Here is a 27634-nt window from a genome sequence, read left to right on the forward strand (position 1 = left end):
TATGATGTTGTAAATGGGCTCAGTACATTGTCATCAAGCGGTATTAATTTTCAAGACGAGTACTGTGGGCCCAAACATACTATATGGTGCTACGATAAATAAGAGCCTGTTGCCATCGTTTGTAGACGAATAATGCCTTACATCGCACCAGCGGCAACTCATCAGAGTAAGATCTCACCTGTTCCACATTTAGATTATACAAGGTTAGGAAACATAGTAGTTTTTCTTAACTCAATAACAGAGCGTTTAGTGTAGCACGTGTTATAGTGTAAATGAATTTTAGCTCAGTCATTTATCTAACAGGGCCGTATCATATCACCATCACTGACTCCGAGAATACCACCACTGGAAGAATAGTAAAATATTGAAAGTGATGAGCCTATGTAGATACGGTACCTAAGTCAAAGAAGTGTAATTTACCAAACTTTGTAGTATCCAAACCGTCATTTAACAGCAATGATCTCCGTTGCTCCGTAGAACAATTAGTTAGCGACTAGCGCCTTACAATAAAGAAGCAAAACCGTAATTTAAATGATTATTGGAGAAATATTACTTATGAATAATGCAGTTTATAATTTTTGTGTTCATTGCAAACTCTGCTCGCGCTTGCTTATTGCGTGGGTAAGTGAATCATTTGGAACTTCCCAGATATAACTTACTATAATAGAAAACAAATACTTACGAACATTTGCATTTCTGAAATCTGTGACGGTTGGTATTACAGCGAGTAACGCAAAGCTATCCATCAGATGAACTGTTACGCAAACGATTAACTTTTACGTGTATGATTCCAGTACAAATTATTCTGCTCGTTTTCTGACTGACTTGAATTCATGGTATTACTATGTTTTTGCATCTGAGCTCGAGTCAGTGACCTTGGTTTGGTTCTCACCTAATTACAATTTAATAATTACTTCGTAATTACAGTTTATAAACAATTAATAATCATACAGTAACTTTTCTTCACATATGAGCTGGCGGCCGTTTTTAAGTGATTTGGTGTCGAAATGTATGTCAGATACAGTTTATTTATTGCAAACTGTGCTAACTATTTCTTTATATATACGAAACTACACTTTGAGTTAATTAAAAGTTCTAAATAACACGTGCACCTAGTATTCCCTGTTGTTTGGGGAAGACATCTCTTCCGAAGAATATTGCACATTCGGATAAGTGCCTATTCAGTTGTAACCGAATAATTGTAGCACGACTACTTCTGGACGACAACGATCGAAAGTGATATTGACGAAATGGTAAGAATAAGAAATATATATATACAGGGTGAGTCACCTAACGTCACCGCTGGATGTATTTCGTAAGCCACATCAAATACTGACGAACCGATTCCACAGACCGAACGTGAGGAAAGGGGCTAGTGTAATTGTTTAATACAAACCATACAAAAATGCACGGAAGTATGTTTTTTAACACAAACCTACGTTTTTTTTAGTTTTGTTAGCACATCTGAACATATAAACAAATACGTAATCGGTGCCGTTTGTTGCATTGTAAAATATTAATTACATCCGGACATATTGTAACCTAAAGTTGACGCTTGAAACCTCCGACGTTCAGTTGCGCGTAATGGGGCCCCTTAGGGAAATGGCAGCAAGAGAGGGGAAGAAAACCAATGTGCACTCCGTGTGCATACTGGGGGGAGTCATTCCAGATGTGGAAAGGGTCCTTCCGGATGCCATGAAGGGTACAGGGTGCACCCATCTGCAGGTGGTCGCTCATGTCGGCACCAATGATGTGTGTCGCTATGGATCGGAGGAAATCCTCTCTGGCTTCCGGCGGCTATCTGATTTGGTGAAGACTGCCAGTCTCGCTAGCGGGATGAAAGCAGAGCTCACCATCTGCAGCATCGTCGACAGGACTGACTGCGGACCTTTGGTACAGAGCCGAGTGGAGGGTCTGAATCAGAGGCTGAGACGGTTCTGCGACCGTGTGGGCTGCAGATTCCTCGACTTGCGCCATAGGGTGGTGGGGTTTCGGGTTCCGCTGGATAGGTCAGGAGTCCACTACACGCAACAAGCGGCTACACGGGTAGCAGGGGTTGTGTGGCGTGGGCTGGGCGGTTTTTTAGGTTAGATGGCCTTGGGCAAGTACAGAAAGGGCAACAGCCTCAACGGGTGCGGGGCAAAGTCAGGACATGCGGGGACCAAGCAGCAATCGGTATTGTAATTGTCAACTGTCGAAGCTGCGTTGGTAAAGTACCGGAACTTCAAGCGCTGATAGAAAGCACCGAAGCTGAAATCGTTATAGGTACAGAAAGCTGGCCTAACCCAGAGATAAATTCTGCCGAAATTTTTACAAAGGTACACACGGTGTTTAGAAAGGATAGATTGCATGCAACCGGTGGTGGAGTGTTCATCGCTGTTAGTAGTAGTTTATCCTGTAGTGAAGTAGAAGTGGATAGTTCCTGTGAATTATTATGGGTGGAACAACCGAACTAGGTTAATAATTGGCTCCTTTTACCGACCTCCCGACTCAATAGCACTAGTGGCAGAACAACTGAGAGAAAATTTGGAATACGTTTCACATAAATTTTCTCAGCATGTTATAGTCTTAGGTGGAGATTTCAATTTACCAGATATAGACTGGCACACTCATATGTTTAGGACGGGTGATAGGGACAGAGCATCGAGTGACATTATACTGAGTGCACTATCCGAAAATTACCTCGAGCAATTAAACAGAGAACCGACTCGTGGAGATAACATCTTGGACCTGCTGATAACAAACAGACCCGAACTTTTCGAATCCGTATGTACAGAACAGGGAATCAGTGATCATAAGGCCGTTGCAGCATCCCTGAATATGGAAGTTAATAGGAATATAAAAAAAGGGAGGAAGGTTTATCTGTTTAGCAAGAGTAATAGAACGCAGATTTCAGACTACCTAACAGATCAAAACGAAAATTTCTGTTCCGACACTGACAATGTTGAGTGTTTATGGAAAAAGTTCAAGGCAATCGTTAAATGCGTTTTAGACAGGTACGTGCCGAGTAAAACTGTGAGGGACGGGAAAAACCCACCGTGGTACAACAACAAAGTTAGGAAACTACTGCGAAAGCAAAGAGAGCTCCACTCCAAGTTTAAACGCAGCCAAAACCTCTCAGACAAACTAAAGCTAAACGATGTCAAAGTTAGCGTAAGGAGGGCTATGCGTGAAGCGTTCATTGAATTCGAAAGTAAAATTCTATGTACCGACTTGACAGAAAATCCTAGGAAGTTCTGGTCTTACGTTAAATCAGTAAGTGGCTCGAAACAGCATATCCAGACACTACGGGATGATGATGGCATTGAAACAGAGGATGACACGCGTAAAGCTGAAATACTAAACACCTTTTTCCAAAGCTGTTTCACAGAGGAAGACCGCACTGCAGTTCCTTCTCTAAATCCTCGCACAAACGGAAAAATGGCTGACATCGAAATAAGTGTCCAAGGAATAGAAAAGCAACTGGAATCACTCAATAGAGGAAAGTCCACTGGACCTGACGGGATACCAATTCGATTCTACACAGAGTACGCGAAAGAACTTGCCCCCCTTGTAACAGCCGTGTACCGCAAGTCTCTAGAGGAACGGAGGGTTCCAAATGATTGGAAAAGAGCACAGATAGTCCCAGTCTTCAAGAAGGGTCGTCGAGCAGATGCGCAAAACTATAGACCTATATCTGTTACGTCGATCTCTTGTAGAATTTTAGAACATGTTTTTTGCTCGCGTATCATGTCATTTCTGGAAACCCAGAATCTACTATGTAGGAATCAACATGGATTCCGGAAACAGCGCTCGTGTGAGACCCAACTCGCCTTATTTGTTCATGAGACCCAGAAAATATTAGATACAGGCTCCCAGGTGGATGCTATTTTTCTTGACTTCCGGAAGGCGTTCGATACAGTTCCGCACTGTCGCCTGATAAACAAAGTAAGAGCCTACGGAATATCAGACCAGCTGTGTGGCTGGATTGAAGAGTTTTTAGCAAACAGAACACAGCATGTTGTTATCAATGGAGAGACGTCTACAGACGTTAAAGTAACCTCTGGCGTGCCACAGGGGAGTGTTATGGGACCATTGCTTTTCACAATATATATAAATGACTTAGTAGATAGTGTCGGAAGTTCCATGCGGCTTTTCGCGGATGATGCTGTAGTATACAGAGAAGTTGCTGCCTTAGAAAATTGTAGCGAAATACAGGAAGATCTGCAGCGGATAGGCACTTGGTGCAGGGAGTGGCAACTGACCCTTAACATAGACAAATGTAATGTATTGCGAATACATAGAAAGAAGGATCCTTTATTGTATGATTATATGATAGCGGAACAAACACTGGTAGCAGTTACTTCTGTAAAATATCTGGGAGTATGCGTACGGAACGATTTGAAGTGGAATGATCATATAAAACTAATTGTTGGTAAGGCGGGTACCAGGTTGAGATTCATTGGGAGAGTGCTTAGAAAATGTAGTCCATCAACAAAGGAGGTGGCTTACAAAACACTCGTTCGACCTATACTTGAGTATTGCTCATCAGTGTGGGATCCGTACCAGGTCGGGTTGACGGAGGAGATAGAGAAGATCCAAAGAAGAGCGGCGCGTTTCGTCACAGGGTTATTTGGTAACCGTGATAGCGTTACGGAGATGTTTAATAAACTCAAGTGGCAGACTCTGCAAGAGAGGCGCTCTGCATCGCGGTGTAGCTTGCTCGCCAGGTTTCGAGAGGGTGCGTTTCTGGATGAGGTATCGAATATATTGCTTCCCCCTACTTATACTTCCCGAGGAGATCACGAATGTAAAATTAGAGAGATTACAGCGCGCACGGAGGCTTTCAGACAGTCGTTCTTCCCGCGAACCATACGCGACTGGAACAGGAAAGGGAGGTAATGACAGTGGCACGTAAAGTGCCCTCCGCCACACACCGTTGGGTGGCTTGCGGAGTATCAATGTAGATGTAGATGTAGATGAAGCACGGACCACGGTCGGCGAGCAGCATCTGCAGGGACATGTTTACGATGACAACCGTGTTTACGAGCGTGGCTGTAGTTCACTGTTGTGGTTTGGTCTAGCTGTCGCAGTGTCCGCATGTCGCGCTTGCTGCTATTGTTATTCTGCATTCGTCTCCGCACGCAGACCAACTGTAGTACACCGTGTTACCAGACGTCTGTGATAGTGTAGTGTTGTAGGAGCTGTGACCATGGTGTATTCGAACTCTGAAAAGGCGGAGTTGATACTCATCTATGGCGAGTGTCGACGAAATGCAGCTGAAGCCTGCAGGGTGTATGCAGAACGGTACCCGGACAGAGAGCATCCAACGTGCCGCACATTGCAAAACATCTACCGCCAACTGTATGCAATAGGTATGGTCGTAGCAAGCAAACGGGTCCGTAACAGTCCCGTCACAGGAGAAACGGGTGCAGTTGGTGTGTTAGCTGCTGTTGCCATGAACCCACACATGAGTACACGGGACATTGCGAGAGCCGGTGGACTGAGTCAAAGTAGTGTCATGCGCATACTGCATCGTCACCGCTTTCACCCGTTTCATGTGTCGCTACATCAGCAATTACATGGTGATGACTTTAATCAAATGGTTCAAATGGCTCTGAGCACTATGGGACTTAACTTCTGAGGTCATCAGTCCCTTAGAACTACTTAAACCTAACTAACCTAAGGACATCACACACATCCATGCCCGAGGCAGGATTCGAACCTGCGACAGTAGCGGTCGCGATGATGACTTTAATCATCTAGTGCAATTCTGTCAATGGGCATTAACAGAGAATGCTTTGCAGTTCTGCCTGTTTACCGATGAAGCGGGTTTCACAAACCACGGGGCAGTGAATCTACGGAACAAGCATTACTGGTCCGTTGACAATCCTCGCTGGCTCAGATAGGTAGAGCGACAGCGACCGTGGACTGTAAATGTATGTTGCGGAATCTTTGGCGACCACCTCATTGGTCCTCACGCAACAGCTGTAACATACATCGCGTTTCTACAGAATGATCTGCCAACGTTGCTCGAAAATGTCCCACTGGAAACGCGTCGACGTATGTGGTATCAGCATGATGGTGCACCTGCACATTCCGCAGTTAACACTAGGGTGACCCTCGACAGGATGTTCGACGGGCGTTTCATAGGACGTGGAGGACGCATAAATTGCCCAGCCCGTTCTCCTGATCTTACAACTTTGGACTTCTTTCTGTGGGGTACGTTAAAGGAGAATGTGTAACGTGATGTGCCTACAACCCCAGAGGATATGAAACAACGTATTGTGGCAGCCTGCGGCGACATTACACCAGATGTACTGCGGCGTGTACGACATTCATTACGCGAGAGATTGGAATTGTGTGCAGCAAATAATGGCCACCACATTGAACATCTATTGGCATGACATGTCGGGACACACTGTATTGCACTCCGTAATTGAAAACGGAAACCACGTGTGTACGTGTACCTCACCCCTCATGGTAATGTACATGTGCGTCAGTGAAAAAGACCAGTAAAAAGGTGGTAGCATGTGGACGTAATGTGCTGTTCCAATCTCTTCTGTACCTAAGGTCCATCATCGTTCCCTTTGGATCCCTACGTAATTCGATGCTCTCCGTTACACGCGATCGAACAGCGGAGGAGTGGTACTCAAGCGTCAACTTTAGGTTACAATATCTCCGGATGTAATTAACATTTTACAATGCAACAAACGGCACTGATTACGCATTTGTTTGTATGTTCAGATGTGCTAACAAAACTAACGGGGTTCTATTTAAAAAAACGTAGGTTTGTGTTAAAAAACATACTTCCGTGCATTTTTTTTGTGGTCGAACCGGTAGGTCTAGCGATAAAGTGCATGCCTGGAAACCTAAAGGCCGCGGGATCGGATCTCGGTCGGAGCAAGGATTGTTCACTCTTACTTCTAAACCAGCATTCTACTCTCAACGATGTGAAAATTCTCCAGAAACAACACGTGCTTCGGATTCCACTTTAAACTTAAAATCCCCTTTTCCTAGTTCGGAAACTGCCGTAGTTTAAGGACATTGAAGTCGCTGAAGTGCTATCAAATAGAAATACTTATACATGGTGTAAAGTTTTTAAGTTCACAAACCAGGACAACTTGAAAAAAAAGCTCAGACGAAAATGTGTGTAGAACACAAAGTTAATTGTTTTCGAGAGGGACATCTGCTGGTGCTAAACTTAGACCGCCACCCCAGCCCCCTGTGTGTAGGGTGGGAGGCAACATTAAAATTTCAAATGGGAACCACCATTTTTTATTGCATAATCAGATTCTACATAATAAAGAATGTACAATTTGTCTTAAGCATTTGTTTTGATTCTTGGTAGTTGGTGCTGTATTTAAAGATAATCCATGTTCTCATTTTTGCATGTAAAATTGTCACGGCTAAATAAAAAATGCTTATTTAATTCATAAATATTGATTCACTTAAACTAAATCTCTCTCTCTCTCTCTCTCTCCATACGGTGGGGTTTGAGAGAGAGGAATTGGAGTTTTATAAATGATAACCCAGATATTAATATTTATTATTATTATTATTATTATTAGTCGTAAAGCTCCCAACATGGAAGACGCTAAGTAAAGATGGTTCACTTCTGGGGCTTCTTATTCTTCTTGTTTGCCCACCAGGTCTTCAATCTTTGCGAGAATTCAGCTTTTCTTTCTTCGCTCCATTTTGTTCCAGTTCTCGGCGCTTTTGTCTCTGGTTTGACCTCCCATTTGTCAACTTTAAGTTTGAAATTGTTTCTTTTGTTCATGTCTTCAGTAGTAATGTTGGCTAATTCCAGATCTTTCTTTACATTTTTGATCCATTCTCCTCCATTAACAAGGGATGCTACGTATCTTACTATTTTTTTTGTAAGTCTGTGATCGGGAAGTCTCATTATGTGGCCATAGAATTTTAGACGCCTCTTCCTCATGTCTAGCTCTATGTTAGAATATTCTTCAATTTTATAATTTTTCTGTAATCTATACCCTCTTTGGTCCATCTTGGTCCCAGAATTTTCCTAATGATTTTCCTTTCCTCTTTCTTCAGGTTTTCCATATCTGTTTTCCTTTTAAGTGTCAAGTTTTCGCTGGCATATAGCATTATTGGTTTAATTACCGACTTATAATGTTTAATTTTTGTATTTATAGATAGACATATTTTATTGTAAATGTTTTGGACCAGCCCTAGACCCCTACGAGCTTTTAATATTCTTTGTTGTTGTGAGTATTCTTCAGAAATTATCTCTCCTACATATTTAAAGTATGGTACCCTCTTAATTTCTCCATATTTGGTTTGTAACTTAGAAATTTCTAGATTTGTTGTTGTAAACACCGTTTTCTCAAAAGATATTTGTAGGCCAACTTTTCCTGCACACTCTTTTAAGGTTTCTATCTGTTTGACTGCCATTTCACTAGAATCTGCCATTATTGCAAGATCGTCTGCGTAGGCTAAGTAGGGGATTTGTAGGTCATCTTTTTTGGTTCCCAGTGATATTGGTTTCCAGTACTTTTCTTTTTTGAGTTCTTTTTCCCATTCTGCCATGACTCTATCCAGAACTAAGCTAAATAACAGAGGTGATAATCCATCACCTTGTCTAACCCCAGTTTTTATCTCAAATGATTTTGAAAGTTTTCCCATGAATTTCACTTTGCATTTTGTATTTGTTAATGTCTGCTCTATGATGTTCCGTGTCTTCTTATCCAGTCCTTGTTCTTCAAGAATTTTAAATAGTGTGGGTCTGTGAATTGAATCATATGCCTTTTTAAAGTCGACAAAGACGTATACTGTAGGCTTCCTTCGCATTTGTCTCATCCTTGTAATCAATTTCAAGTTTAAAATTTGTTTTGGACACGATCTGTTTGGTCTGAAACCAGCTTGGAAATCTGAGATTTTGGGTTCTAGCAGTTTCTGTGTTCTTTCAAGAAGACAAGCTGATAATATCTTGTATGTGACGGCAAGTAAGGAGATTCCTCTATAGTTGTTCACATCCGATTTATCCCCTTTTTTATGTAACGGATGTATTAGGGCACATTTCCAATCTTCTGGTATTTCTTCAGTAACCCATATGTTTTGAATAATTTTAACTAGCTCATTTCTTGAGTTAGACCCTAGACTTTTGAGAAATTCGGCTACAATTCCATCTTCTCCTGATGCTTTGTTATTTTTGAGTTTGTTTATGTGTTTGATAATTTCTTCTTCAGTTGGCGGTACAGAGTCTTGCTGTTGCGGGGCTTTAGTGCTGGATATTGGAAGAGCTTCTGATGGTTCTGGACAGTTTAGTAGCGTTTCAAAATATTTGGCTAATTCTTCACAGTTTTCTTCGTCGCTTAGTGCCAGATTCCCATCTGATTTCCGAAAACAGACATTTTGAGGGATATACCCTTTAATTTGGTTTGCAAAAGTTTTGTAGAATCCATGCGTATTATAATTTTTAAAATCTGCTTCTATTTATTCCAGTTGCTGAGTTACATACTTTCTCTTCTCTTGTCTAATAAGTTTATTTGAAAGTTTCCGTGTTTCTAAAAAGTTTTGAAGAGTTTTCTCATTTTTATTTGAACTGTACTTCGCAAAGGCTTCTGTACGAACTTGAATTGCCTTTTCGCATTCCATATTCCTCCATGGATGTTTGTGCTTCTTCTTCAGTGGTATTTGCTCCTTCGCTATTTTTGTGATTTTTTCCTTGAATGTTTCCCAGTTGTTTGCGGGAGAATTTTCCCCTTTTTTAATTGTTTCTGATTCTGTTAGTTTTTGTAGGTCAAATTTTGGGATTGCTGGTGGAATTCTTGGTGTTTTCCTTCTTGGGGTGAATTGGACCCGAACTCTTGTGAGATAATGATCTGAGTCAATATTTGCACCTCTCCTAATCTGGATATCTCTGATCTCTTTTTGGAAGTTATATGAGATGGCCACAGGGTCAATTTGAAATTCTCCCAATTGGCTTATAGGGGATCTCCAGGTCTTCTGTTTTCTTGGTTTCTTATTGAACGACGTTGAGCTGATTTTCATGTTGAATTGTTGACAAAGTTGGATTAGTCGCATGCCATTTTTGTTGGTCAATTTGTGTGCTGGGTATAGCCCAACCGTCTTCCTGTATTTCTTTTCCCTGCCAATCTGTGCATTGAAATCTCCAAGAAGTATTTTGACATCATTCCTCGGTATCTTTGACATTTCAAGTTCTAATCGTTCCCAAAATTTATCCACATTGTCTAGGTCCTTTCTATTGTCAACGTTGCAGGGTGCATGAACATTAATTAGGATGTAATATTTATTCTTGTGTTTCAACCTAAGAAACATTAGTCTATTGCTAATAGTTTTTACAGAGTTTACAAATTTAACTGAGGATTTTTCGACCATAAAGGCCATACCAAGCATGTTTGCCCCTTTACCAATTTTTCTGTCCGTTCCACTTTTGAAAATTCGGAAGCCATTGTAGTCAGTGATTTGATTATCAGGAAATCTGGTCTCTTGTACTGCTAGGATTTGGATTTTCAGCTTCTTTAATTCCTCTGTTAATGTGTATAATTTTCCGGTTTGTATTAGTGTCCGTATTTTTACTGTTCCAATGTAATCTTCATTTTTGGGAAGTTTTCCAGAGTGCTCCGATCCACGTACAAGTCGTGTAGGTCCGGTCTCCCCAGAATCCGATAGACCGGTTGCCACCTTTCTGCTAGGTGGGTGGATTTCACCACCTGGGGTACTTTTGTTATTACATACACGAACCATGATCTTACTTGTAATCTTCATTTTTGGGAAGTTTTCCAGAGTGCTCCGATCCACTCACAAGTCGTGTAGGTCCGGTCTCCCCAGAATCCGATAGACCGGTTGCCACCTTTCTGCTAGGTGTAATTGTATTTTGGTCTGACATGTGCCAGTTGGTAGGATCAAGGTTGTGGAGCCTTGAAACACAAATCAGCCGCCATTAACATGTGGAACAGACGCTGTCGGGAAACCGCCACTGACATGTTGACCCGTCGTGCCCTAGTTTGCTAGTTTTGGTCCACCCCGGGTATTTTATTTCCCCGGTACCCACCATATCAGGTGAGCATTCCCCTATCCGCCACGTGGGGGGCGCCTGGTAGGAGACTAGCAATATTAGGTTCTTGAATCTGTTAGTTTTATAATTAATGAATTCAGTTGTTAGTAAGTAGGATGTTTGGTTTGGTAGTTAGCTAGTCAGATGATTTGTTTGATAATTGAAAGTTGTGTGGCCTCATGACCACGAAACAAACATAACTTAAACGAATCTGCGGCAAAAATTAACATTTGGGTCAACGTTTGTAAAATTCTAATTTCTCTCTATCAGACCCCACCCTGTGGGATGAGAGGGAGACTTTTAGTTTTAGTGAATCAAAATTTACGAAGTAAATAAGTATTTTTTATTTATCCGCAATCATTTTACACGCAAAAATGAGAACATGGATTTTCTTGAATTACAACGCCAACTACCATGAATCAAAACAAATGTTTAATACAAAATGTACGTAGTTTTTTATGTATAATTCGATTCTGCAATAAAAAATGGGATTCCCATTTGAAATTTTAAAGTTGCCTCCCGCGCCACCCCCAGGGGCCTAAGGTGGGGAGCTAATTTTAGAACCAGCAGATGTCCCCCTCGAAAATAATCAACTTTTGATCCTACAAATTTTTTCGTGTGAACCTTATTTTTGGAGTTATTCTTGTTTGTCAAAATTTACACCCTGTATAATGCCAATGACCCATACTAAATTATTATAGTTACGTATATAAATGATTAAGTTTGCACGGAACCCTCGGAGGAGGAGTCACATCCGCACCTGGCCGCTCGAGAAAGATTTTAATTGAGAGGTGTCGATAGAGATGCAGGACTCAGGCCACAGTACTATGTTTAACTGTAACTGCCACGTTAAGCTAATAGGCGCAGTAAGATGCAGAAGCGGGCCACAATATGCAGCGTTAGTGTTAATCGCACAAGGTGCGGTGGAGAGCATCCGTGACGTTTGGAAAGGAGGACAGAGGAACTGCCAGAACTGAAGGACCACGCCATTTTGTTGGCCATTCACAATTTTGGTGGCATTGCACTATTTTCTGATGCATGCCAGATGGTATAGCTATGTCGATAATGCCCTTGAACGGTGAATATTGTGGGATATCTCTGTCACTTTTCTTCTTCATTGTACTCTAATTTTATACAAATGTCACACTGACCGAAATGACATATGTTACATCACGAGCACCTTGACCCAATGTTGCCAAAATAATACTCCAATATTTCTCTGCGTGCTGATTAAAATTGCATCCTTTTACGAGCTTATTTTCTAGGCAGAAAAAGGCTTTTGCTGAAAATGAAGAGTGGCGTGAGTACAAGTTTGCAATTGGTTATGTCTGTTGATACGAACCGAACATGACATCATCTGCTTCATCTTCTCAAGATGTCAATGGAACAAACAATGCTCTCACTTTATATAGGGTCACATAATGTTCTTGTGAAAAGTTAGTCTAGGCTTGGGCAGAATGAGATGACTTAGACACTTGCCTCAACCCATTTTAACACTATCTATCATATTTAAATTGTTTTTTCTTGCTTAGCTATAATGTAAAAGAGCACTGTATGTGTGAAACATTGGCCCGATGTAAGAGAGAGACTTATGGACCTAGTGAGATCAAATTAAATAAATAAATAAAACATATGACAGGAAAGCACTCAACATACAACGTGCAGTGGGTCGAGTGTGGTTGGAAACTGACTCAACGGTATTACTCTCACTGTGCCAAGGCCTCTTTCGATCGGAGCTGCACTATGGTACCATTGTGTATAACAATTCTTAAATGTATGGATATGTCCTGAATAAAACAGATCCTGAACACAACTGACACCCGCAGCCCCCTATTACTATAGTTATACTCTGAGCACGATGAATTCCACCCCGAGTAATATGTTGCTGATGGATGCCATTCAAAATTCCTAGGTATTTATTAACCCAGAGATTTATATGTTGAAGAGCAGCGAAATCAGGATACTCACTTCTTCAGGGATTCAGGATGTTCACATAAATGTTCAGCGTCAGGGACACACCACAGAGAAACTAAAAACTTCAGTTAGTCTTCAGTTACCGTCAGGTAGACAGCACCATTCGACTCAGACCTGGGTACAAGATTCTGTGTTACAAGCCATCTATACAATATCGAGAAAACCATTTGTCCACGTCTACCAGCGATGAACTAAATATCATTCACCTTTTTGTCCGAGCGCCAGACGTTGTGTTATATATTGACATCAGTCGATTCAAGGAGCTGGATGTACATGCTTCTCTCCTACTAAAGACCGCAATCGTGAACCATCTTCCCTCTAGAAGCAGTTGATTTACAGTCCAGGTTCTAGCACTAAGTGAGGCATGTAGATAAGCTCTGTACTGTCTCAAAATAATATTCTTATTCGTGAATCGACCAAGAAAAAAGCTAGAACAACTATCCTGGAACCTGAAGACAAAGAATTACTTCCAAGACTTACAGAAATTAATTTATTGTGTATCGCACAGCACGTATCGCTGCAACATCCCTGGATGAAAGGTTATTCAGGAATGATAGAACTAGTCGACGAAATCGGACAGAGTAGTATGGCGGAAGGAATATCTTTCTTCGTACCTTCGCTTTCTACAGACTTCGTAACATCTGTGACGAAAGGCGCATGTGATATATGGTACCGATTCAGGAAAACCTCACAAATGATGTGAGAACAGATCTTTGGAAGAACTGAACCATAAAAAAACATGGTATTCCATGTCGAAACCTTCACGATGACATAACACATCAATCATGAGAATGCGAAATGCTCACGGGTGTTATCCCGATCATGTCCACAGAAAGAAAGTTTTAGCCTCTGCGTAGCGCGTAGATCATCCCTCTGACCTGGCAGATCTATATCACCTACTGCCTGGTAATTCCCATTGCGCCAGACATCAGGCCAAACTCAGAATTTCTCTACGCTAAAGCGTCACAAAGTGCCTGACAGCTGTAAATTTACGTCCACATCGAATGCTAATTTCAAGAGACGGACATTCATTCCCATATTCTAATATGTGAAGACACCGAGTTGCAGCTATCGTAATACACTACTGACTCCACAGGTCCACACCAGGTGGCTGATACCAGATAAAGAACCATCTCCATTCATTTCATGTGTGGCTATTTTTGTACAGCATTAGATTCTTGTGGAATTAGTTATCTCTTTCCAATGATGCAACCCACAAATGTTACTCGAGTGAAATATTATTGCCAATTATAAACCCCCTCAGCATAGTAATACGAAAATTTCTTTCTTGGAGTGATAAAATGAAATACAACAGTTGTCTCGAAAATTCGCTATTATCATTACAAATGTTTATGTAATTGTCAATAGTTTGGCAGCTAGAGAACTAACAAATACAATAAAAATAAATCGCAGCCACGGGAGCGTTTTAGTAAAAATTTTAATTCTCTTACTTTTTTTCTGTTAGTTACATCTCCCCTACATTTCTTGTATCTAACGGAGGCCCCTTAGATAGTGAGGGTGTGACAGGTGCATAGGCCCGCTCACTAACACATTCTCAGTGAGTTTTCGTTCTAATTGTAAGAATGTTCAAGCCTGAACTAATAAAAGTGCCACATCCAGTCTGTGATCATCTCTGTTTAATAAAAACACAGAAAACGCTTTATAAATCTGCAAATGAGAAGACGACGCACAGTGAACCTCTCTCTTTCACCCCACTGGCCCCTCATCTCACTTCAGCTACATTTTCACCACAGCGTTCGTACTCTACAGTGACTCGGTATAACAGGCTATAATGGCAGATGGATTGGTATCTAGGATAAATTGCGGCTCTCGGTTAAGAACAAATGGATTCGAAGTTTAAACTCATCTGACATTTGTTATTCTGTCTACAGCAAGCTTAGCGAGAAAGCAGAATTCTGAGAGCCTCTTCTCGCATATAAATACTGCGTGTAGAGAGTGGCGCCCACAGTACATTAGCTGATGACTTTAGTATGCTCCTGTTGATTTTGACATATGAGCATGTGACGGGGAAAGGAAATATCCTTAACTGTTGAGTACCGGAAGGGTACCTTTTATTCAATTCAGCATTAATTCCATTTCATATAAATGCCCTTGAGATTAACGTGGGGAGTACTCATCAACTGTAACTAACTCGATCTGGGTAGGGAGAGCAGGTATTGATCCCATCCAAAAGGTGCAAAACCATTCACTCCACTCGTGGTGGACAGAGAGGTTGCCTCCTTCCATAGCTACAAAAATTAGCACATCAAACTGAAACTATCCGCATCTTGACTTAACCCGTCCACACACAAGTATCCCACCACTGGAAGCAATCAAAGCCGTCGTTAGTATCATTTCCTCCTCCTCAGTCCCTGGGGCGTTAACCAAAAGACATTGTTTGCATTTACCACTAGCCATACGCTTACCTTGACTGAATAAACTTCACTCGATGAGTTGGTGATCAAATTTAACACCCGCACACTTCATATCTCAATCATTCAATAGGACGTTTGGGATGTCGCATTGTCCTGTTGGGATTGGACAAGTCCGTCGGAATGCACGATAGACATGACTGGATTAAGGTGATCAGACAGGATGCTTACGTCGGAATCCACAATGGACATGACTGGATTCAGGTGATCAGACTCGATGCTTACGTACGTCTTACCTGTCAGAAGCGTATCTAGACGTATTTGATTTGATGTTCTTCTGTATTAACAAATTCACACGCTGAGTGTTTTATATTAATTAATTCTGACATACGCTCTTTCGTATTACAAACACACTAAAGAACAATTTGGTTCATCAACAGCGTGGGTTGACGAGACAATGACCATACAGCTTACTAACCACTAATAACTTTCTTGAGCAGTTTTATATTTTCACAGGAAAGCATTTCAGATTAATGAGTACAGACTGATACCTTACATGGTAGTGGGTTAAGCATGAGATCGGATTTTCACTGTGGTTTCCACTTGGGGACAAATCGTTCCTTACTTTCCGAACAGCGCTTGAATATATCCCAACTTTCAGTTACTACCTGCAGAAGAACAGCCTAATTCAAGAATCTACTTAATTATTTCAGACCTCTGATTACGACGAAATTTACGGCACCACCATGCCGTCCTTCAGTCATGGAAACTGATCAGGAATTAGCTAATGAATCAACCAAATAAGAACACTAAAGGAAATGTGAAGGAAGCTCGTCAGTAAATAATGTGAAGGGAGTTCGTCAGTAAATAAAGTAAAATAATTCCTGCATATGTCACTGGTACTTCTGTTTCGAAGCATATAAAAGATGAATGAAAGAATTTCATGAGTTTCGGATCGTATAAGTGTTGATTAAAGTGGAACGTTCCTGGAATTTTTGGGGTGTGAGTCAGCAAGCCCGGAGAACAGGTATATGTAAATTTTGGGATTTGATAGAGGTCGAATTGTTGGCATGAGAGGCATTGGAGTATCACGTCGACAGTTTTGGGCAGACAGACTGCCGTAATGCTGTGACGGCACACTGAGCGCTGAGATGATGGACAAGAGTTAGGTAAACATAGTAGTCATGTTTTCTTCCACATACACAACCCCACGACAACATGTTGAAATTGTTCGACTGGCTATAACGAGTATAGAGATGATAACAGTTAAAATCAGGCGTACATAACATGCTGAATATCACCACGGAGCGTCGGAAACGCATTACTTGAAGCAGGTTGAGATACCGAATTGCCATGCGTGACTTGCCTTGACGCTGTAGCACAGTCAATGGAAACATGCGTGCTGTAGAGCAAGAATCGTCTCTCACAGCGAGTGGTATTCTATGGTTTTCAGTGCTTACTATCGCTTCTGTCTGACGCAGCGACATTAATACCAACTGACCTGTAAATGTCCGTGTGGATGATCATATTAAGCAGCGGTCCTCCAGACACATAAAAATGATGTGGAGATGTACTGGATATAGCAAAGGGAGTAACCTGATAATTGCTGGGAGGAGGTTGAGTACCCGCCTGTTTGTAGCAGTCATGGTACCCTTCGTGGCATATTTCAGCAAAGTAACGTCTGGCTTCAGGAATGGTAAAGGCACGACAAAGAATAGAAGTGTGTGTTCGTATCCCTGTGAGTTACACCTTATACAGATATTGATGATGCACTTCATTTCCGAAAGCAAAGAAAGTTTAGTACCTATAAGGTGATGAACATCTCTACTAACGTTGATAATTATACGACTGGTGCTTCATAATGGAACAGTTCTCACTTCTGTTATTGTACTACGATCCATTTCATTTCTCCTCCTAATTACACTGAATGTGGTCGCGGACACCAAACCCAATTCAATTGCCATCTGGACCATTCGTGCTCATTTATATGCTTATTTATAGCTGCAATAACACATTAACAAAGATTTAAATTTGAATGACTTACCCAATACCTCTTCTTGTGGGAGCCACTTTGAAATCATGACGTTGCTTGGTTTTCCTGGCAGAGTATCATCTTCAAATTTCCAAAGGACCCTCTGAGGCAGTTCCGAAAAAGCCGCCATTAAGGATTCACGTGTGACTTCAGGAAGGGTGTTGCTCTTTACGTTGGAACCGAGACTGAAGTATATGAATCCATGTTTCGCTCCATCCAGGAAAGATTGTATATCCTGTAATACCAGTCACACCATTACTCCTCAATTTGGTCATTCTACAATCGCAAAGAGGTGAAGTTCAGGTAGGTACGTACCTTCGGCAGCGGGTTTTGTGCTCCTTTGATATGAAGTCCTGTCATCTGTATCACATTAGGTTGCATAGGTAGCGGATAGCCAGAACAGAAATGACTGTTTGCGAGTAAAAGGCTAAGGTTGTACTGCATTATGCCTGTGCTAGGACAATCACTTCCGAAATGAGCTCTCATTACCTCGTCTTGAGATGCTACCAGTGACAGGGATGTTATTCTAATGTCATCCAGTACATGATACGCATTGGTAGCTCTTTCCCAAAATGTCATGTGATCCGTGTAGCTATCCCCAATATCCGGGAAGTATGCGGGATTAATAGGGTTGCCCATCATTCGATGTAACTGTGGGAATAACTCTGCTGACCAGAAGCCTACCACTGGTGGGTGCCCCAGTTTATGAACGAGGCCGAAGTAACACATGTACAAGAACATTTCCATTATCACCAGATCGAATTCCCGTTGAAACCTACAACAGAATATAGGAAATCAAAGTGCCAATGCAATTAATATAAAGTTTTATCAATAATAAACATGGTATTCTGGAAAGTAATGTGTAGCTTAAGTATCAGAAATCAGAGGCCAACACATACGCAGATGGTCAGATCAACGTGAAACACCTATTGTGTAAATTCCATCTAGGAAAAAGTTTCGAATCTCCGAAACATTAAAACTAAGCCTCTATTCCAGGCGGCACATCGAATCAGTGGCCAAGGAAAGTCAATTACAATATCATCAACTACTGATATAAATCATTATTGCATTTCTCTTCATTGAGTTTTATGCATCTTGGTCTGGTGTGCCGATGCCTCACAGGTATCTTGACTTTTGGAATCGGTGAAAGACAGACAACATCAACCAAGTCATACTCGCAGAAACTTCAGTACATCGTTTTAGAGAACATCGATCACTCAGCACTTTTTATGACACTGAAATGCTAAAGTTTGTGGTAGTTTCATTGACGGACGCATGTAACACGGGAAATGAGGATGGTGATATTGTGAGAGGAAAATACCTGTCAAAGCATAAGGTTGGGTGAACAGGAAATCTAAACCGTGTCTCCAGAGGTTTCTGATTTTACAAATAAAGCACGAATTGGTACACCTCCCTAATATCGTGTAGGGCCTCCGCGAGTACGCAGAAGTGCCGCAACACAACGTGGCATGATTTCGACTAATGTCTGAATTACTTCTGGACGGAATTGACACCATGAATCCTGCACGGTTATCCATAAATCCCTAAGAGTACGAGTGAGTGGAGGTCTCTACTGAACAGCAAGCTGCAAGACATCCCACATATGCTCAATAATTTCCATTTATGATGAGTTTGGTGGCCATTGAAAGTGTTTAAACAAAGAAGAGTGTTCCTGGAGCCACTTTGTAGCAACTGTGGACGTTTGGGATGTCGCATTGTCCTGTTGGGATTGGACAAGTCCGTCGGAATGCGCGACAGACATGACTGGATTAAGGTGATCAGACAGGATGCTTACGTCGGAATCCACAATGGACATGACTGGATTCAGGTGATCAGACTCGATGCTTACGTACGTCTTACCTGTCAGAAGCGTATCTAGACGTATCAGGGGTCCCATATCACTCCAACTGCACACGCCCCACTCCATTACACTCCAACACCTTGAAAAGTCCCCTGCTGACATGGAGGGGCCATGCACTGATGAGGTTGACTCCCTAGCCGTACGCATACATCCGCTCGATATAATTTGTAACAGTCTCGTCTGACCAGCCAACATGTTTCCAAAAGTCCAATGTCGGTATCGGCAAGCCCAGGCGAGGTGTAAAGATTTGTGTCGTGCAGTGATCAAGGATACACGAGTGGGCCTTCGGTTCCGAAAGCCCATATCGCTGATGTTAAGTGGAATGGTTCGCACGCTGACGCTTGTTGACGGCCCAGCACTGAAATCTGCAACAATCTGCGGAAGGATAGCACTTCTGTCACATTGAAGGACTCTCTTCAGTCGTCGTGGCTACCGTTCTTGCAGGATCTGTTTTCGGCCGCAGCAATGTCGGAGATTTGGTGTTTTACCGTATTCCTCGTAATCGTGGTACACTCGTGAAATGTTCGCATGGGAAAGTCTCACTTCATCGCTACCTCGGAGATGCTGTGTCCCATCGCTCGTGCGCCGAGTATAACATGACGTTCGAACTCACTTAAATCCTGATAATCTGCCGTTGTAGCAGCAGTAACCGATGTAACTGCGCCGGACACTTGTCGTCTTATACAGGTGTTGCCGATCGCTTCGCCGTATTCGGCCTCTTTACATTTCTCTGTATTTGAATACACATGCCAATATCAGTTTCTTTGGCGCTGCAGTGTATATTACTAGTATTTCATATTAGTGGCTATTTATGGACGAATAGCGTTACGTGTACCTCTAATATACGGTATTAATACACTCATCAAGATTTCATCCGTAACTGAGTGGCGTACGCATATAATTGATGTGCGGGGAACCCTGGTTGAGTTCCGAGCTCTACCAAGGATTTCTTCTTGAAGGAAAATCTGAACGGCGTGCACTCAGCCTCGTGATGCCGATTCAGGTAATCATATTCTCTGTTTCGGATAATCAGTCCTCTGACAGGTTTGCTACACCCACCACGAATTTATCTCGTGAACCACCCTCTTCATCTTAGAATAACATTTGCATCAAAGTCATCAATTATTAGTTTGATATAATCCAATTTCTGTCTTCCTCTACAGATTTTACCCTCTTCAGCTCCCAATAGTAACTTGAAGTTTCTGTCTGTTGTCTTAAGACATACCCTATCATCCGGTCCCTTCTTCTTGTCAGCGATCTTCATGTGTTCATTCTTTTTCCATTCCGGAGAAACTCCTCCTATTTATCAGTCCACTTAATTTTCTGCATACTTCTACAGCACCACATCTGAAATGCATTGATCCTCTTCATTACAGGTTTTCCCATCCGTGATTCACTTTCGACAATTCTGTGCTCCATATGTACGTACTCTGAAATTTCTTCCCCAAGTGAAGGCCGATTTTTGGTACTAGTAGACTTCTTTTGGTCAGGAATGCTATCATCGTCTATGTAGGTTAATTTTTTTATGTCGTCTTTGTGACTTACGCCATGCGCTGTTTTGCTCACAAGGTAGCAGTGTCCCTTAACTTCGTCTGCTTCGCGTTCCTCATTTTTAATGCTGAGTTTGAAACTGAACTCTGTTCTGCAGTTCCACATACCTTACGTCTTTTTCTGATTTAACCCTCAGTCCACATTCAGTATTCATTAGACTGTCCAGTCCGTTCAACACGTCTTGTCATTCCTCTTCACTTCCACTGGAATTAGCAATGTCACCAGCGAATTTATCACTGACATCCTTTTACCCTGACTTTTAAATCTTTTCCGAACCTATCATTTATTAGCGTTCCTGCTTTTTCGATGCACAGATTGAACAGAAGTGTGGAAAAAGAAGAAGGCTGCAGCCCTGTCAATCACAGTTCTTCATCCGAGTACTTCGCTCTTGGTTATCCATTGTTACTGTTCGCTGTATATTAGCCATTTTCCCAATATATATTCTAAGAAGAGAAATATCTGCACCATTTAACATTTTTGAATGCTTATCCTAAGTCACCAAGTCCTGTGGATGCGTCTTTATGTTTCTTAGGCAATATTACCATAATCATGTACAACGTCATGCTTGCCTATCTAGTGCCATTAATTATTGCTGCCAGTAACTTCGATGTATGACCTGTCAAGCTGATTCTACGACAGGTTTCGCACTTATTACCCTCACTCTCTTTGCGACCGTGAATGATATTTACCCGTAAGTCGGACGGTATATTTCCAGTAACAAAGAATGTACAAATCAACTTGAACAGTCGCTTAGGTTCCTCTTCCCCGAGTGATTTTAGAAATACCGAAGGGATGTCCTTTTTAATTTTTGCTTGATCTCAAGTCTTCCAAGCTGTAATAGTGGATTTTCTTTGCTTAAAAATGGCCGAAAGACTTTGTGACAAAAAAAATACTAATACTTCTTTGAAATTTTTGAACTTATTTCGAAATCAGAGTTCTCCTTAGATACTAAAATGTTTTAATATAAAGAAATTTGGGCAACTCTCTTAAGTAAAGACAATAAACTTGATATTATGACCTGATAAGTCTAATGTTTCAAATAAAACGATTTGTACCAATGCTTTGTATTTACGGCTATTTCTAAGATTATGATTTTCTTCCATCACATGTTGTACACCCTCATATGTACTCCAATTTCGGTCATCATTGCAAAATACGCGAACTGGACAATAGTCCAAGCGTAACTGTGGTTCTTTGTTTCAAAAAAGTATTACGCGTCTCCCCATAGCCATTCACAGAAATTTTTCTACGAATTGGCAAGATTCGAAACTGACATTTTTGACATAACTGAATCGATGAATCTGAATACATGTCGCGCCCCAGAAACTAAATTTGATAAAATTACACAGAACTTTTTGGTGGTCAAAAGACTGAAAATTTGTTACTTAGCTACCTGAATGGAAAGCATATTTCAGCAGTACATGGAAAGTAAGTCCTTCATGTTATTAACACGATCATGGTTGCCACCGGAATAGTGAGAGTCCGGCTGTTCAGCCCAGTTGTTGTCAACGTTTTCTGCACAATATTTAGACAGTCAACGCAGCCTCCTTCTTCAGGTGTTGCTTGATTTGTTATCGTGTTTGCTCGTTGCCGCATCCAGCCAGACTGTGAGCTATTATTGGGCTCACGGCGCTATTTATAGCCGAGTTCGATTGCCGTCGTCCACTGCGCCCTCTGATGCTCTTTCGTTTTGCGGAGCACGCACTGATACTGCGCGAAACGCCAATTCTCCCTGCGTATTCTAACTCTGATGGATGAGATCTTCGGCGACATTTTAATAAATTATGTTTCGGACCCAAGTGTTATTTCCATTGAAATCTCCATCCTCGTTTATTAGATTTATTTCGATAGACTCCTCAGTTAGGTTATCCCAAAAAGTTGTTGTTTGCACCACGACACTGGTCTCGTCGTACTACATTTCATCATGATATTCGAGGCACTGCTCAGAGACAGCTGGCTTGCTTTGCTGTTATAGTCGTGTGTGTCGCTGATATTCTTGGCCTCTTTCCTCCAGCCGGCCGGTGTGGCCGAGCGGTACTAGGCGCTTCAGTCTGGAACCGCACGACCACGACGGTCGGAGTTTCGAATCCTGCATCGGGCATGGATGTGTGTGATGTCCTTACGTTAGTTAGGTTTTCGGATACACAGATCGTCTTTAACATTACAAGTAAAGGGAGGGAGATAAACTGGATGTCACGTTTCGGTACGAGTCCACCGATATTTTCAGGCTGTTGGGCCAACATAAGGCAGACATGAGACTGTGGCTGCTTTTTCTCTGTCTCAGTCTCAAAACCTTTCTTAAATGTTCTGCATTTTAAATGCATCCCCTGTTCATTTTGATGCTCTGAGTACTCATTGCGTCATAAAACCAGTCGTAGGTGTTATAATTATAGGGCAAGAATTTTCTTGTGTGAAAGTGTTCGACCTCTATGGACCAGAGCCCTTAGCACCGAATTTCTTTGTGTCCGATGTTGATGGCTCGAGGGGTGAAGGTAAAGATTACTGTGTGTAAATGTTCATTATACTCTGTGACCTTGGGATTCATCCTGTCTGCTCTTGACTAACACACCGAGGAATGATAGAGGGGGTCATCTCTTTCAGATTTCACCGTGAGTCGGTGCAAAGAATTCAAACGTTACAGTAAGTCTTGAAACTTTTCCACTCGATGTCACCAAATCATAATGGTATCGTGCAATACCGATGGAAAACAGTAGGTCTCAACTTCACTCATTCTAGTGTATCTGCTTCAAAACGTTTCACGCCCGCATCTCGTGGTCGTGCGGTAGCGTTCTCGCTTCCCACGCCCGGGTTCCCGGGTTCGATTCCCGGCGGGGTCAGGGATTTTCTGTGCCTCGTGATGGCTGGTTGTTGTGTGATGTCCTTAGGTTAGTTAGGTTTAAGTAGTTCTAAGTTCTAGGGGACTGATGCCCATAGATGTTAAGTCCCATAGGGCTCAGAGCAATTTTCTCAAAACGTTTCACGAATAGATTCGCCACGACAGGCGATAACGAACCATTGGTTTGTTCATAATATTTTCCATCAAACAGGATATAAGTTAATACCAGAAAAATTATGTGGAACACTCGTCGAACTTTCTGCGAATTGTTTCGAGGAATCAGAGAGTGTAAATCTCCTAAAGAGGAGGAAGTACCCTCCTAAAGAGCCGCAATTAGGCGGCGTTGCGAATGTGACGTTCGTACTTCCCCACATACTGGCTGAAAATGGGTTTCAGGTATACTGACGTCTGCATATAGGTGCGCCAATGTTATTAACTACAAGTCGTACAGGAATTCTGTCCTTGTGTACCTTAGGAGGGCCATATAGTCATGAAGGCAATGCTGCTCGTAGGATCGTCATCTGTGTGTATGAAACATAAAGCGTAGTACGTGGACAATATACGACAGTGAAAGCGGCAAATCGTGCGTAACCTTGATCAAATTGGCCGTAAAATCAACTTCCAGCAACCTAGGACAGCACTAAGGCATTCCTCGTCTCTCCAGTTTGTCAGCGTACTATGCAGCATGCCATCTGGGAAAGCAGAATTCGTATCTCTGTGACTGCGCGTTGTGCTGTGATGTCTTACAGACTTTGAGAAGGTCCCTATCCTGGAGAGCATATTTTTCCCCCTCTTCTAGCGCGAAATTGGAATTTTCCTTTTACGACTGATGAGCTAGAGATAAAGTGTAGACGTACACGCATACACTGCAGCATGGATGTGTTCTCCCGTTCGCATTATAATGCGTAACTCCGAGTCAGTAAGCCAGTATGTGTTTCCTAGTCCACAGACAAATGACGACTACTGTCATGATTGCAACGCCATCAAGCAGCTCTTGTGAGAGTCGGTAATGGATGGCTGGCACAGGTAGCTGCCATGTTTATGGTGTTTTGAGGAATGGCGACGGAATTTGTGCACCAAGGTGCTCCTGAATGTAGTCCTTTCTGCGGCACAGTGAAGGCTGAACGAGTGAAACTTCATTCTGTTTTGTAAAAGTTCGCATCCACCTTGAGTACAGAAAAACGGCTAATCCACAGCCGTACCGCGGAATCGGAGTAATTCAAATGTTTCTGAACACTATGCGACTTAACTTCTGAGGTCATCAGTCGCCTAGAACTGAGAACTAATTGATCCTAACTAACCTATGGACATCACACACATCCATGCCCGAGGCACAAATCGAACCTGCGACCGTAGCGGTCGCTCGATTCCAGACTGTATCGCCTAGAACCGCACGGCCACTTCGGCCGGCTCGGAATAATTCCCGTGAGTAAAGTGACTAATTAGAAAACGCAAGATACATAGTGACTCCTAAAGTTGTAGTATTTTCCATGGCAGTTTAGTGGATTCGGAAACAATGATTGCTAGAAATTCTAGAGAATTAATGTACACCCAGATTCCAGGAGTGGGCTAGTTTCTCTTTCTGTCCCCTCCTCTTAAGAGACACCAAAGAGTCTGCCTGAAGTAAATCTTTACGTGTTACTGCAGTCGCTGTAGTCCTAGTAATCGTTGCGATCTGTTTTCCTTGTCCAGTTCCACATCTGGAATTCGTGTCTGCAGATTAGCCACTGTATTACGAGAGCTGTTCATTAAAGAATGATCATAATTTTTCTGTGGTCGTAATTTCTCTGGCTAAAATTTAATATTGTGACAATTTCTTAGCTTAATGTACAACAGACACAGTGTTAGAAGTCCTGGGCCCTACCTATGAGAGGCAGGCAATGTCGGACACGTTCAGTATCACCTACAGCTGCAATGGAGAAGGTAACAAATCTTAAGCTGAGGCCTATACAGTGTTACAGGAGGCCTCTGGAGGGTCTGTTCTCCCCTACAGCACAGCTCGAAGGTGGTTTGAAATGTTTAAAGAGGGGAGACAAGCAATTTCAAAGGAAAGTGGAACCGGTGCTCCAATTACAGCTCTTACGGAAGAAAACATCAACACTGCTTCTGTCATTGTGAGAGAGGATCGACGAATTACCTTAAGATCACTTTCTTAATTACTGAACATTTCACTGGGTGCCACCCACACTTTGGTGCCAGGAAACGTACACCTGACACGTGTTTGTGCACGATGGGTACCACGACTGTTGATTCCCTAGCAAAAGGACATCCGCGTGCAGGTCTGCATGCAGTTGCAGTTGATGTGATAGGAAGATCCGGTGATGAACTAAATACAGTAAACGGGTTTTGTTGTTTAGACATGGAAATAATTGGTCATGGATAGAACAAAGAGGGCATTTCATTCTCAACCACAGTAACCGAAATTTGATACAGTCAGTCAGCAATATATGTATCAGTAACTCGTTCCTAAAGGTGAGAATAATTCTCAGCAGTGTAGCCTTGTACGGATGTGAAATGTGGACAATAAAGACTTCAAAAAGAAAGGAAGCCTTTGAAATGCTGTGCTTCGAAGGATTGCTGACGATTAGATATCGAATAAGGAGGAAAAAAGTAATTGATGTCACAACTTGACTAAAAGAAAGAGTCAGTTGACGCGAAGCATCCTGAGGAATTAAATGGACCTCCAGTCTGATAATGAGAGCAAGTGTTTAGAGGGAGGCAAAGGCTTCACGGCAGGAAGAAAGTTCAAATGAAGTAGGTTTCTACAGTTCTGTGGACGTTGAGAGCCTATTAGAGGATAAATTAGGGTGGAGAGGTACGTCAAACTGAAGAGTAATACAAAAGTGAGAGTGTACATACAAAATGAGAACTGGGGAAGGAGAGATGTTGGAAAGGGTTTGGCATATATAAAGGGAATGTTCTCATTTCAAGTATGCTAGTGTTAGGAGCAATTCCCTGACATTTAGGTAAAAAGTGTCGTGCCAGTGCTGATATAGCACGATTGTAAATGAAAGTGAATTGAGTAGTAAATAACTAAACCGAAGAAGGCAACTACAGTGATAAAATGGACGTGTGTTAAATTTTCTATCTTTTGTGGCATGTGCGCTGCAAATAATGTACAAACGAAGTAATCATTTTGTGTCAGCATGGGGTTAGAGTTACTGTATTTCACTTTTGTTGCCTCTGCAACAGAGTTTGCGGCTGATGTAGGATGATACAAGTTAAACAGAACAGAATACTGGTACAGAGCAAGAAGAAGTGGAGAACAGCAAAGCCACCCACTGTGTATTGCAGAAAGTACCCCGATGTGACTAGGAAAACTATAAGCCATTAAAGGAAACGGGTTGCTTTCTCAGGCTGCGCCACTAATGTGAAACTAACAGCAACTTTTTTGAACCCCATTGGCAAATAAATTTCAGAACTCTAATGATACCTCGGAAAAAGACACAACCTTTCACGATTGCAAATGTTATGTGCGGCGACAGTCAACCCGAAAACTTAAAAAAATCATCACGCTTTTGATATCCATAAGCATTTAACGATCGCGTTTTAAGGATGAGTAAATGTTAAATGCATTATGTTACGTTAATACTATCAGCAGTAGAGTACTACTGTAAAAATAGATTATATTACTTACTGAAGCTCTTTTATAATTGGAGTTTTGAGCTGTGCGTCACAGTCAGTCTTACCAACTTTTATAATCGTTTCCATCATTTCATGTCTAGATAGTTGAGACATTTGGTAGAAGTTTATGTCTTTCTTCCATTTTTCGTACATAAATGACATATCTATCTGAGTCACGTTTGGTGGAGGATCCTGCAACAAAAAACAGTACATAACCTTCTTTAAAGAAAGATATTAAGACGAGATTGTTATTTCGAAGACAACTACTAAATTAATGTACTTCATACTGATGCTATTTAAAGCCGCATACTGTGAATCTAGATTACAGCTGCTGCTATATGAGGGAAGACCACTTCTTCTT

The 27634-nt window shown here is 41.8% G+C and overlaps 1 protein-coding gene across 1 annotated transcript in view; it reads right to left on the minus strand.

Moving 5' to 3' along the window:
• The window catches only part of LOC124788481 (UDP-glucosyltransferase 2-like), a 98669-nt gene that overhangs the window by 26028 nt on the left and 45007 nt on the right, over positions 1-27634 (minus strand). Inside the window, exons 3-5 of the mRNA XM_047255752.1 lie at positions 27287-27465; positions 17717-18176; positions 17414-17636 (exon numbers count right to left, since the gene is read on the minus strand). Of these exons, the coding sequence (XP_047111708.1) occupies positions 17414-17636; positions 17717-18176; positions 27287-27465 (862 nt within the window). The remainder of the gene's footprint in view (positions 1-17413; positions 17637-17716; positions 18177-27286; positions 27466-27634) is intronic.

This window comes from Schistocerca piceifrons, chromosome 3, assembly GCF_021461385.2.
Source record: "Schistocerca piceifrons isolate TAMUIC-IGC-003096 chromosome 3, iqSchPice1.1, whole genome shotgun sequence".
In the NCBI taxonomy this organism is placed as follows: Eukaryota; Metazoa; Arthropoda; class Insecta; order Orthoptera; family Acrididae; genus Schistocerca; species Schistocerca piceifrons.